The following is a 12,266-nucleotide window of genomic DNA, read 5'->3' as shown; positions in this document are numbered from 1 at the left end:
ATTTAGATTCCCTTTAATAAAGGAGATAGGTTTTATAAGTGAAGATTTTTAATATCCTCAAAATTAATTTATTTCTGGCCTTATTCAGAAAGGCATATCCAGTTTGATACATAATCTGTTGCATTAAAATTGCCCTTTTGCATAGTTTTACTTGTAATTAAAGCACAATTACTGATGAAAGCTGTCACTAACAAGCACATTTCCTTAGGACTGGGCCAAACCAGGCCCATACGATCAACCAATGGTGAACACATTACAACGTCGCAAAGAAAAACGTGAACCAGATCTCAATGGAGGAGCTCAGAGCGGACCACCTATGCCCCCTGAGGAGGCCCAGAGACCTCGGAGCATGACGGTGTCGGCTGCCACAAGGGTGAAGCCCTAATTTTGAATACGCTATTTGGTGCAAAAGAAGTGGATGTCCTAGCTCCTGCCAGTACTTTTTTGCCGTGCTTCGTGTTGGCACGTGTTTATCCGACAAGCAGGACTGGTGTGGTGTTGGGGTGGTCAGTGGAAGTGACGTGAGCATGAGAGAATATGCCGTTGGGTATTAGCATTTGTAGAGCAACGGCATCCAAAGAAGCATCTGTTTCTTTGAAGCCCTACTAAATGGTTGGACACAATCCTGTTGGGTTGCGACAGTGACAAGCTCTGCTTGGGAGGAGAGAGAGCTAAAAGTCAGTGAAGATTGATTGACCCTTCTAGACGTAATGAGTCTCCTTTCTGTGTGTAACCAGCAGGGTGAGGAGATGGAGGCCTGCGAGGAGCTGGCGCTCGCTCTGACGAGAGGGCTGCAGCTGGACACCCAGAGGAGCAGCCGGGATTCCTTGCAGTGCTCCAGTGGCTACAGCACCCAGACAACAACTCCGTGCTGTTCAGAGGACACGATCCCATCTCAAGGTACCCATCCAAGAGACGTTCTTTTTCAGAGCGTTCCCAGCCTGGCCGTCATACACTCACCCTGCAGTGCCAAGGAGCTATATTCCAGCAGCTATCGCGCACTGGCTTTGTAGTGAGCTGGGGAGAAAGGGGTGAACGTTGTGAAGTTTCTTCCAGCTTGGAATGCAGCCTGGATTTATTAACTAAATAGAAACCTGGATTGCTGCATAGTGTACTGAATGATCATATTTTCTTGTGCATTACTAGAACGAGTTTTAGCTTAAGGATGCTACTATTTTGAAGAAGATGTTGGAATTATTTTTCATGGTTTAAGTGGAGTGACAATGATATTGCATCATACATTTCTTGTGGTAGTAGTGTCCTTTCTGAGCTATTGTCTTAGCAAATACACGCTCATGAGCTTTGCTTTCTTGTTCCATCAGTACTCTGAATCTGCTCTTGGTTTCCCTTTGTAACCTTTTATTTCCTACTTAAGCAGAAACATTGTAATTGGAAAAAGAATCCATTGGAGACCTTAACTTGGGCATACCTGGGAAGCTGCAATAAGGTGTTGGGTTTTGTACCCCGTTTCAGAACCAGCAGCAAGCTGAGAGGGACCGAGTTGGTGTTTGCAGTTCAGCAACCACCTTGTTCGCTCAGCTGAGGTCGGTTGTGCTGTGCAATCACAAGAGGCAGTAGGGCTTGCGGAGGGCCTAGCTTGGCTCAGCAGTTACGTGGAAAGCAAGGAACCCAATGCAATTATTAAAGCTGAGGCTGAGTTTTCAGAGCTGACAGCTGGGATTTACTTTGTTTGCAAAATAAGCAAATTTGCTGCTGAAATCACTGGTACACAGTCCCCTGAGCCCCACATTGCCTACTCTAAAGTACACTTTTTAGTCACTGACTGTTTTAAGTATTTGTATGTACAAGTGGTAGCATATGGCTTGTAGGATGCTGGTTTTGGTATCTTAATGTTGGCAACAAACATTGAGTCTTCTTTACTTAATTAGTTCTTTTCAGAGAAGGTACTGAGTGTATGCAGTTCTCATTCTTTTTCACAAGAGATGTGGGCACCCTGCAGCTTTCAGGTCGGTCTGCTGTAGTGCCTGCCTTCAGCCACGCAGTCTGAGAATCTTGGTCACAATGTCTCAGGCTTCCTTCCTCCTAAAGGTGACACCTCTCTTAATTGCTATTGATGTCCAGGCTTTTTTGGTTATATATACTTTTTTGGTTATACATACTTTAGACTTACTGACGTGACTCAGTTGTCTTCTCCAGCTTATTCCTAACTCTGTCTTTTGGCATCAGTTTCAGATTATGATTATTTCTCTGTGAGTGGTGACCAGGAGGCGGAACAACAAGAGTTTGACAAATCTTCCACCATCCCAAGAAACAGCGACATTAGCCAGTCCTATCGCAGAATGTTTCAAACCAAGCGTCCTGCTTCCACTGCAGGTCTGCCAACCACGCTTGGACCGGTCATAGTCACCCCCGGCGTCGCCACCATCAGACGGACCCCTTCCACCAAGCCTTCGGTCAGACGCGGTACCATAGGGGGAGGTCCAATTCCGATCAAGACACCAGTGATTCCTGTCAAAACACCAACTGTCCCCGATATCCCAGGGGGGCTGCCCGGCACCCTCGCTGGGACAGAAGAATGTCCTGAGCAAAGTCCCGAGTCTCCAGCAGCAGGAGATGGTGGGCAAGGTGTCACCAGCATGCCCTCATCCTCATGGAGCGGACAAGCGTCTGTCAACCCTCCGCCGTCAAGCCAGAAACTCAGTGCTGCCGACGAGCAGAGGCAAGCGGTTCCTGAGAGCGAGGGGGAAGAAAGCGACCGGGATGGTGTCAGCACCCTCGCGCCCGTGGGCCAGCCAGAGCTCGATCCTGGAGAGCTGAGTCCTGGGGATATCCCGCAAGGTGAAGATATGCTGAACGCCATTCGGCGTGGTGTCAAACTGAAGAAGACGACCACGAATGATCGCTCAGCACCTCGTATTTCCTAGGAGTGGAAAAGCTGCCAGAGTACTAGCCGCCGAGAAGGAACTGTGAGGAAACTAATTTGTCTCTATCCATTCCAATCCGTAATCAATGAATTTTTTAAGATACTCGGTAACAGACAGTCTGAAAGTACTCTAAAAGAGAAAACAAGGTGAAAGAGCGTAGTAAGACATAATCTTCACTGGTGTTTTAATTTGTAAATATCAATGATTTTGTTTCTGCATTTTTTTGATCTAAGTTACACTTTTAATTTTTTCTGAAGGTGCCAAATCCCATTTACCTTTTTTATAACTCTCTTTGTAAAGTTTTAAATCATAGGAGAAAAAAATGTCGAGTAGTTAACTTCAGCAAAGGAATTTAATGAAAATTTGGCTTTTTTGCAAGCTTTTGTAGAGCGCCTTGTAATAGTGAGGTTAAAAAAACAAAACAAAACAATGGGACTTACTTTAAAGTTTTAAGTCAAGCTGTAAGGAACAGATCCTTGTTTAAGTATTAAAAAAAGTTTGAAAAGCAGGAATAAAAATTGACAATAAAAGCAATATATAATGCAAGGAAGAAACCTGCAGTTGGTAGAGTATTTGGGGGGTAGTGGGGGGAGGGAGATGCCATCAAAATACCAGATGCTGTTGCACAAAAGTAGCCTAGTAGGATTAATTACTAGTAGCTTCATGGTAAATGCATCAGAATAAGCCATATTGGATTGCAGTGTTTTGTTTCTGTAGGGTGTTTTAAAGACTGGGGGTTTTCCACATTTCTTTTTTGACTGCACAGCAACAACTCTCAGTCACATGCATGCAGCCTTAACTGTGTAGGCTTGGTTCTTCCACCTTCACTTTTTGTTCCGCTCATCCTTTCACTGAATACAAACAAGGACAACAGGCTTAAGGCAGTTACAAATGTGAAAACATTTTTAAAATGCAAGCAGGGAGTTCTTAGATATTATCAAAATGCCTTTTTCTGACTGTGCCCAGCAGGCTGGGCACCTTGGAAAGCCCAAATATTTTGAGAAAACACTTAACAATTTGACAGGTGTAACCAGCTTGTGATCTAATAAACTGCGAATGTTTCTTTCCGATACAGGGGCTTGTTTTTCTTAACTTCTTTTAAATGGCAGTTGATTGGCTTTTCTTAAATACCGAAAAGAAAGGGGTGAAGGGTGGGGGGTGGGGAAAGATACTGTTTTTTTGATAATACCGGGAGTCTGACCACTATATTCTCTTTTTTTGTACTTTAAGTCATGTTTTTTGGAACGCTATTGATAGAATTATTAAGAGTTGGACTTTTTCCTTAAAGTAAAAGTAAGTTATTGCTGCAATACCCATCTCCTAAAGCTGATAGAAATATGCAGACCCCAGGGCACGACACATGTTCCGATCAGACGGTCCAGAAGGATGCCATCTGCCCACCCACAGCAGACCCACACGTGGATGGACGCCAGACTTGCGCATCCGGGATTGTTTAAAAATGTACCAAATAATACATGTAAGGGGCTAGTTTCCACCACACTCTCTGCAGATTTCTGTTGGCTCTAGACTTGCCTACATAACCTCTTATGCTTTAATACATAACTGCATTGGATGTGAAACTTCTAGTAACTGTGTAGTCACTGTGTTCTATATAACATTTTACACTGCTGTGGTTGCTAACCTTTTTTTTTTGTTATGGCTTAAAAGCAAAAAGCAAAAAAAAAAAAAAGGCATGATTCTTAGAGAATATTAAACCTTCCTTTCTTTGAAAAACAAGCTCCTTATTACCGACTATAATAAACAGTAGTGCCTGTGGTGTAGCCCACCAATCTTGATACAGTAGCTGATGCATTGTGCAAATGAGGCTTTGAGATGGTTTTTGCATAAACAAAAACTGCTAGGAGATAATCTCAATAGTTAAAAGTGTTATTTAAACCTTTGAAATAAATGGATGTAACTGTACCTGAGTACAGCTTTTCACTTGTTTAGTTCTTAAACGTTAGTATAATCAGTAAAATTTAATATAAAATGTTGCCAAATTCAATGTAGAAAGAATGTGACAAAACACTTTGGATAGTTCTATTGTTTGTGTTTTTGCATATTGTAAAAGCAGTGTCACAGCTAAAAAATAAAATGTTTCTAATGGTAAATTATTGTGGTTTAGTTGCTAGTTTGTACTGAGAGTTGACCTCTCCCTGTGCAGTTTTTTGTTCTAAACTGGTATAAATAATTGCTGTAAGTGTGTCTCCCTTCTACATTGTAATGATTGCTTAAGCCTACATTATAAATAAAGAACTGCTGGAAAACTTCTGTATTTCGGTTCTTAAAGCCTTTCTGCTTCCAGAGCTTTGGATATCAATGGTGTCCTTCATCAGACTTCTGAAGATCACGCAGGTTCCATCTGCGTGTAACAGAAGCAAGAGAGAATTAAAAAATAAGTAAATAAAATTGCATATAGCTATGTTTTACTGATGTGCATTGGAAAGGTAGTAACAGAGCAAAGGTGCAGTGCCAACGATGGAAATTCCCATTAAATAGTAACTGATGACATTTCTCTGTCCCTCACTGTTGTTACCTGGCCAGGAAGCCCAGATAACTCGACGTGTTTGTGCATCAGCTTCCATGCTGGACCGCAGTTCCTTTTGCCAGAGGAGGGAAGTTGCTGCTGTCAACGCTGCCCATGCTTACAGCCAGAGTTCATCAAGCATGACGCCAGCGCCATCTCCCACGCCCAGAGTGACTGAAGACTCTATTTTGTTCAGCTTTCCCGGGAACAAAGGTAGAGAGGGAGGACATTGGTCCCGCTTGCAGCTACCACACAGTGGCCTAATTTATTTCCTTGCCCCTGCGATACTCATTTTTGTCCAGAGGTTTCCATTTCTCATGAAGACGTTAAAGGAAAACTCAAGGTGGCATGGATGGAAATAATGTCCTGCCTCCAAAAGGATGATAGTTTCATTCCCCCCGTCTCTGTGTGGCTGTATTTCACATGCTGCTTGGCCAGGCGCTCTCTTTTTGAAGTTTATCCCTGCTGCTTCTACAGTGAATCCGATTCACTTGCAGCTGCATGCGCAAAATGTTTCTTTTGTTGTGGGGTGGGGGTTTGTTGTTGTTTTTAATGCTGGGATGTGGGGTATCCATCACGTTAGGGAACAGCAGTCAGACCCGCTCAGGTGTTTGTAAAAGTCATGAGGGAGTTTTTGCTCTGTTTTCTAGCCAAAAAAAAAAAAAAAAAAAAAAAAAAAGTGGTTGGCTGAGTAAGAGGGAGGGTGCAAAATCGCACATAATTAAAAAAGGAGTATTTTGGTGTTTGTGTAATTTCTGAATATAGTTACCAGACAAGCAAAGCACAGGAATAGGCTTTTGGGAGAAGGTGAGGCACAGGAAGAGGGGACGGTTTTTGTAAGCTTGCATTTGTCTGAATAGAAGTTCAGACCCGCTTGGTGTACGCCCGCCGACTGCTCTGACTGGCTCTACCCCACCATGGTGCGTAGTAGCAGCCTGCCCGTACTGCCAGCGCTCACCCAGTGACGGCTCCAGCTCCGAGCCGAGGGCCGTTTGTGCTGGGCTGGAGGAGACAGCGAAGCGGACTCCGGGGCAGGGCACGTCGGCTGGGTCTGCCCTGTGATGGTGTTATTTCCCTATGAACTTTGCCCACGTTTTTGGGCCTTTCATATTCCGGCTAATGCAAGTAGCTGCTAAAGCAAATTGGCGTTTGTCATTTAGGGAAATGCAATGGTGGCAGAGCAGAGCCTGTATTAGAAACCTGTAACAAGTTAGAAAAAGGGCGCGGGTTGGAATCTTACTATGAACAAGTACCTTCAGTATTGAAAAACGAGAGAGAAAAGCACCGATACCTGAGTGGAGAGAAGACACAGCTCTGTGCCGAGCCGGTGAACAGGCTGGAGGTGAGGAGCATGCTGAACAGCCGTGCTGGAAAAGGGCATGCCTCAATTCTGCTACTGCCTTTGGACTAATGGAGGGAGAGAACAGATCCAGCTTCCTGGTAAAGCTGGAACTTTCAACAGTGGAATATGTGAAGTCTTTTTTTCCAAAATTCAGGCATATTTTAGCATGTAGGCTTACTGAAGAGGGCCACAATAAAATTTCTAAAAAACGGCCACATTAAAGCCTTTTCTTATACCCAAGCTAAGTATGTTTAGTCCTTAAAGCAGCTGAAGTTAGCGCCTTTGCCATCTCTTCTTATCTTCAAGCCTTAAGTTGGAGTTCATGGAAAAATTAAGCCTTAGGGTTAAATATCGTACAAATAGCTCCTGTAGAATGAGTCAGATTAGGTAACCTAAATCTCCTCTCTTCTAGCCCTAAAAATGGGAAAACAGCAGGAGAGGCAGTAAGGTTTCTCTATGAGCTTTTACTAGGTGGCTATATCCCATCTATTCTCTTACTCACTGGGAGGTTAGTGGAAGCATTAGCAAAATTTCCTGTGTCTTCATCGATGCTTTGGGAACACAGCTGGAAGCGAACAGGTTTTGTACCTAGTTCATTGTACCGCTGCCTGCTGGAACTGTGTGACCCATAAATGAGCGTACAAAAGCCATACTCCTCAGCAGGCTACTTGTTTTAGCTGATAGAGCTCTGTAGTTCTCTAGGATTCAGTTTATACAGGGGTGAACTTTCTTCTGGTGCTCTACAGCAACATCATCCATGGCAGCAAGCAAGCACGACGATGCAAGGAAGGTTTATGTCTTGTGAGACTTGATACCTAAGTGAAAAATGCAGCCAAAAGCCTAACAGGGTGGGGAGGGAGGGCAAGAACCCTTTATCCCTAAGCAAGGTTAGAAATAGCCTCAATTCCAGGAGCAACCAAAGCCCCTGTCTGTTGCTGCCAGTATTTTGAAACTCCAGCAGCAGCACAAGCATGTACCACCTTGCCTGTATTTAGTACCAGACTCCAAGTTACCAGGCTGATACAAATTACTAATTTTCATCCACTCCCTCCAGGCTCCCCTCCTTCCTCCCTTCTCCACAATGGGAGACAGGCTCTGGCCACACAGTGTTACTCTCAGTTTAGTTGCTTAGCATTCGATCCAGTCTCCCAGTAAATCTGCTTCTCCCACCCCTTTAAGCTCACATTTTTTTCTCTGGCAACACGAGTTTTATGTGGCCAATTTTTTCAGTCTCATAGTTGAGTTTTCCAACTCTTAATGTGAAAGCTGCAATATACGTTCACCTTTATAAAACTTGCTCTGGAGTTAGTATCCCATTAAGACTTTTTCCATACGCTGGTCAGTGTTCTCTGATGTTTTAGGTATATAGCATAGGTGTTAACAGTCATCTCTTCTACACTGCAGAAACCGGAAGTGTGCGCATGCTATAGAGGAAGTATGTCAGAAAAATGCCTTCTATTTTACTTCATTTGGCTTTATTTTTTATTACTTGAGTAGCATGCGGTCAATGACATGTCTACTGCCTACAGAAGACAGACCGCTTTAATTCTCATGCAAAATAATGCTTTTACATGGGCATTTCACGAGGTCTTGTTACATACTGCCACCACAGTGGTGGCAGATGCCCTTCCTTACGAGCTGGAGGCAAAGCTTCAGTTCTTGGGCCACTGGCTGGAGTTTCTTCTTCCAGCTGCTTAATCTAGAAGACAGGACATAAAATTGCTTTAGTACATATAAGCACATTTCCATACTGTGGTATTCAGGGTCCAGGCGGTAAGCGAAACCAGCCCCCATTTCAGAAGAGAAGAACCAGCAGTAACCCCTTTGGTTGACAGGCAGGTTCCATGCTTCTCAGTATTCACTTAAACTCAGTAATCATTGCAGGCTCATTACCTAATTAAGAACACATTTTTAGGAGTAAAAAGTGATTTACATGAGAAATTTTACTTAACAGGTCATTATTTCCACGTAATTCATGTCTACCATTGCAACATTAAACAGACTGCATTCTCTTGCTGCTCTGAAAGCCGAGAGGTAATTACAAGTCCTAAACAACTTCCATTCCAGTCAGTAGGAGACCTCTATTTCTGCATGCCACCAACAGCCCTTTAGATGTTTTCAATACATGTTTCTTGAAGCAGCACAAGTGCTGGCTGCCACTATGTTAATTCTGATAAGAGTGCTGTACTACATACAATCCAACTATTTATCTACAACTGAATTAAAGAACTATTCCAAGAACATCAACTTTTTCCAACGGAATCTTAGTTTAGGTTGGTCAGAAATTATTCTTGATTCCCAAACGATGCACACTGCGGTAAGTCACTTTTCAAAGGTACAACCAGAAAGTGCCGGAGCTTCACAGCAGCAGCAGCAGAATTCTCTGGTCATTAATCCCTTCTCATCCCACATTGGAGTCTCCTTTAGCAAAGCTGCTGCAACAGCCCTGCACTAACTGAAACATGGTTGCAGGTTCAGCTTTAATTTCAAATTCCCTTCACAGCCTTGAAGAAGCTGTCACTCTGAGATCTCTGTGTAGGCATTTTAAGTCAAGTCAGTGTTTCATGTTGACAAGAGTTCTAATAAAGCAGAGTCTAAATGAGACTGCAGTAGGCATTCAGATATTTTCCAAAAACACATCTAAGTGTCACACAAAATACTCGCATGCTAAAGAGGCTTTACTTTGCATTGAGCAAGCACTGACCTCTTTATCCCAGCTTTCCTGCTGCAGCTTCTTCCATTGCTCTCGTTTGGCAAAGTAATCAGGATACATCGCCTTCTCAGAAGGATGCCAGTAATCCAAGCACCATTCAGGAATCTGTTAAATAAAAAAAAAAAAAACTTCTTATATATTATTTTTACATATTAAATCATATATAGTACACACACACACAAGAGAACTAAACGCAATCACTGAAGCCAGTATTAAAATGGATAAATGACCCAGGAAGTAAAGTGCTACATAAAAACACCATTTAAGAGCTACCCGACTGTTGTTCGTCTCAAGGCACTATATAGTAGAGGTCAGTACTTTTAATCTTTGTTTTACACATTATCCTAAGTCACAGGAAGACATCATAGTGACTTGCTTCAATCACAGTATCCCGGAGACAAGTCCGGGTCATCTCAGTTTACTCCAAAGTTCTCAAAATAATTTCATCTGGTGGAAGAGAATATCTCATTTCTTCTTTTCCTTCTCCCAAAGGCAGCAGGTTAGATCCTGTTCTCCAACTACTAATTCATTTTCTTTGACAGAGACAGAACCTTACAGCTCATTTCCACTTGTCTACAACTAATTAAAAAATTAGTGGCCTTTAAGATCTTGATAATGGTCTGACTTCTAAGATGTCCAGTCAAGAAAAAAAGCAAAATTTAAAATTCTGCAGCAGCCTATCACTGAATGTTAACATTTTAAAGACCAGAACATTGATTAAAAAAACCAAAACCCACAAAAAAACCCAATTCTTAAAAACCGAAAATTAAGAAGTTGCTCCAATACCATCATTCATCCAGTGACATTTACACTTCCAGTCTCCTGCTGTAATTCACATCACTGAGTAAACCTTTGACTGAACAGAAATAGCAGAGCTGCTAATAATAATATAAAGAAAATCCACACACACCAAACAACAATTAAAACCAAGATCTAAAAATTACGTTTTGTAGCAGCATCCACAAGGGACAGTCAGTGATATATCACAAGCCAAATCCTTGTGACAGCCATTTTGTTAAAGGATAGTTTTAGCACATCAAACAGGGCAAAGAAAAGAGAACATAAACCAGTTTATATTTCTATATGAAGACTAACCTTGACCATTTATTGCTCAATTGCCTTTTTTTCTGTCCAGATTCTCTCTCACTATTATCTCTATTACTGCTAAGGCCTGCAACCTTGGTGTAAGCTTAAGTCCTCCTCTTCCCTTTTCACTCATATGTTCTTTTTTCTGCCTCTGATAAATCTACATCAGATTCTTCCTTTCACATGGCTTCTTGTGTGTAAAGATCTGATCAGATGTAGTCTTGTATACGCACTTTCTTCAAATTCAGCAGAAAGTGGGTGCATGCACTCTCTTGGTTAGTATTAACTTCTCATAATGCATTAGGAGCCAATGCCAAGAAAGCAAAACCCCTGTGGTTTTCTATGAAACCTGTTTCTTTACCCCTAAAGAAAACAATCTAGGGGGAAAAAAAGCCTCTATGAGTGCCTTAAATTCTAAGAATACTGCTTCTATTTTTAGGCATACCACCTATCACACAGTGACGCACAAATACGTATCTGGCACTACAGCATATGAAGGGAAATGATAGTTTAAACCATTACTCAAAATGCTGGAAGAGCGATGGGACTGAGTGAAGAGAAGTCCCCCAACAGCCAAGCCAACATCTGACAAGACCAGAGAGAAACCAAGGCTGTGACCAGATGGCACCACAACGGGCAGCACAGATTCCTCCACCTTGTTCACTTTCACAGCTCAGCTCCAACCCTTTCACTGTGCCTGCGTGACCCATAGCAGAGCAGCTTCCATTTGGTAAAAGAGCAGATGATTACCCCAGCAAAAAGAAGCTAGCTGTCTTCAGACAGACCAGCAAATTCCATTTTCAAGGATCAGACAAGAAGGACAGCTTCTCCCATGCAAGCAGCAAGATGTTCAGCGACAGTAAACTATTAGAGAAATGATACTGCTGAGTCAAGCTGCAGCCCTATGAAGCCCACTTAAAGCACTCACTTAACATTCACTAAAAGAACAGTAAGGCAAGCACAGTAATACACAATCTTACAGGCCACCTTACCTTGTAGCACTCATATCTCTCATAGGAAGTGCCCCCAGGGGAGTCAGGGAAGATGTACGGCTGAGGATGCTGGTTTGCCCAGAACTCCTCCTCGCCTGCCTTCAGCAGCTCTGTAGCTTTCACCATATCCTTCACATCCTTGTTCTTATCAAATCGTTCTCTCAGTAGACAGGCAAAGTAGCGATACTTGTCTCTACAGACAGAGATTAAGCACAGTAACATACCTTGGAGGAAAAAACTAATCACATGCAGAAACAAAGCTTGGCAACTTCACCACTCACTTCTGAGCAAAGACAGGGTTTGGCCAGGGGCTCCGAGGAGCCCCTGTTCCCAAATCTCCCTTTTCTGTGACAGGCACAGACAAGTGACCCAGAACCTTTTTCCTCACCCCTTCAGCCACGACTGGGAGAAGGGAAGGAAAGAGGACAGAGCCCCAGTCAAGCCCAACGCCCCATCTCGGGGAGGAAGGCCAGCCCCCCCCCCCCAGCTAAGTACAGAGCTGACAGGCCCCACTCCTAGGAACAACAGGCTTCCTCCCCCTGCCCAGGCCCACCTTCCTTCGCCTCTCACCGGTAGATGCACCAGGACTCCAGGTGCCGCAGAGATTTCTTATACAGCCGCAGCACCTTCTGCTGGTGCGTCAGGTAGGCCGCCATTTCGGGCTGCCCTACCCCTCACCTTCGCGCGCGGGGGCTGACGGGAAGGTGGAGGACGTCGCCGC

The 12,266-nt window shown here is 43.3% G+C and overlaps 2 protein-coding genes across 10 annotated transcripts in view; one reads left to right on the top strand and one right to left on the bottom strand.

The window, feature by feature from the left end:
• The window catches only part of MTSS1 (MTSS I-BAR domain containing 1), a 128,077-nt gene extending 124,050 nt beyond the window's left edge, over window positions 1–4,027 (top strand). For 5 of the 9 annotated variants that reach the window (XM_075495242.1, XM_075495249.1, XM_075495244.1 and 2 more), the window contains 3 exons: window positions 209–373; window positions 738–900; window positions 2,188–4,026. In XM_075495242.1, coding sequence (XP_075351357.1) covers window positions 209–373; window positions 738–900; window positions 2,188–2,885 — 1,026 coding nt within the window. In that variant the 3' untranslated portion in view covers window positions 2,886–4,026. Of the gene's footprint in view, window positions 1–208; window positions 374–737; window positions 901–2,187 lie in introns of all 9 variants that reach the window. The other 4 variants (XM_075495250.1, XM_075495247.1, XM_075495243.1 and 1 more) reach the window with 3 other exon arrangements.
• Window positions 4,028–4,554: 527 nt separating this feature from the next.
• On the bottom strand, window positions 4,555–12,264 carry NDUFB9 (NADH:ubiquinone oxidoreductase subunit B9). Its single transcript, XM_075495258.1, has 6 exons — window positions 12,116–12,264; window positions 11,546–11,738; window positions 9,459–9,572; window positions 6,704–8,453; window positions 5,422–6,612; window positions 4,555–5,225 (listed from the first exon to the last, which is right to left on the bottom strand). The coding sequence occupies exons 1-4, from the start codon at window positions 12,199–12,201 to the stop codon at window positions 8,322–8,324; spliced, it is 525 nt and encodes a 174-aa protein (XP_075351373.1). The 5' UTR covers window positions 12,202–12,264; the 3' UTR covers window positions 4,555–5,225; window positions 5,422–6,612; window positions 6,704–8,321.
• Between the last annotated feature and the right edge of the window lie 2 nt (window positions 12,265–12,266).

This window comes from Mycteria americana, chromosome 2, assembly GCF_035582795.1.
Source record: "Mycteria americana isolate JAX WOST 10 ecotype Jacksonville Zoo and Gardens chromosome 2, USCA_MyAme_1.0, whole genome shotgun sequence".
NCBI classification, from domain to species: Eukaryota; Metazoa; Chordata; class Aves; order Ciconiiformes; family Ciconiidae; genus Mycteria; species Mycteria americana.
Note: the sequence above shows the minus strand (reverse complement) of the source record. Positions and strands in the feature narration are given on the sequence as shown.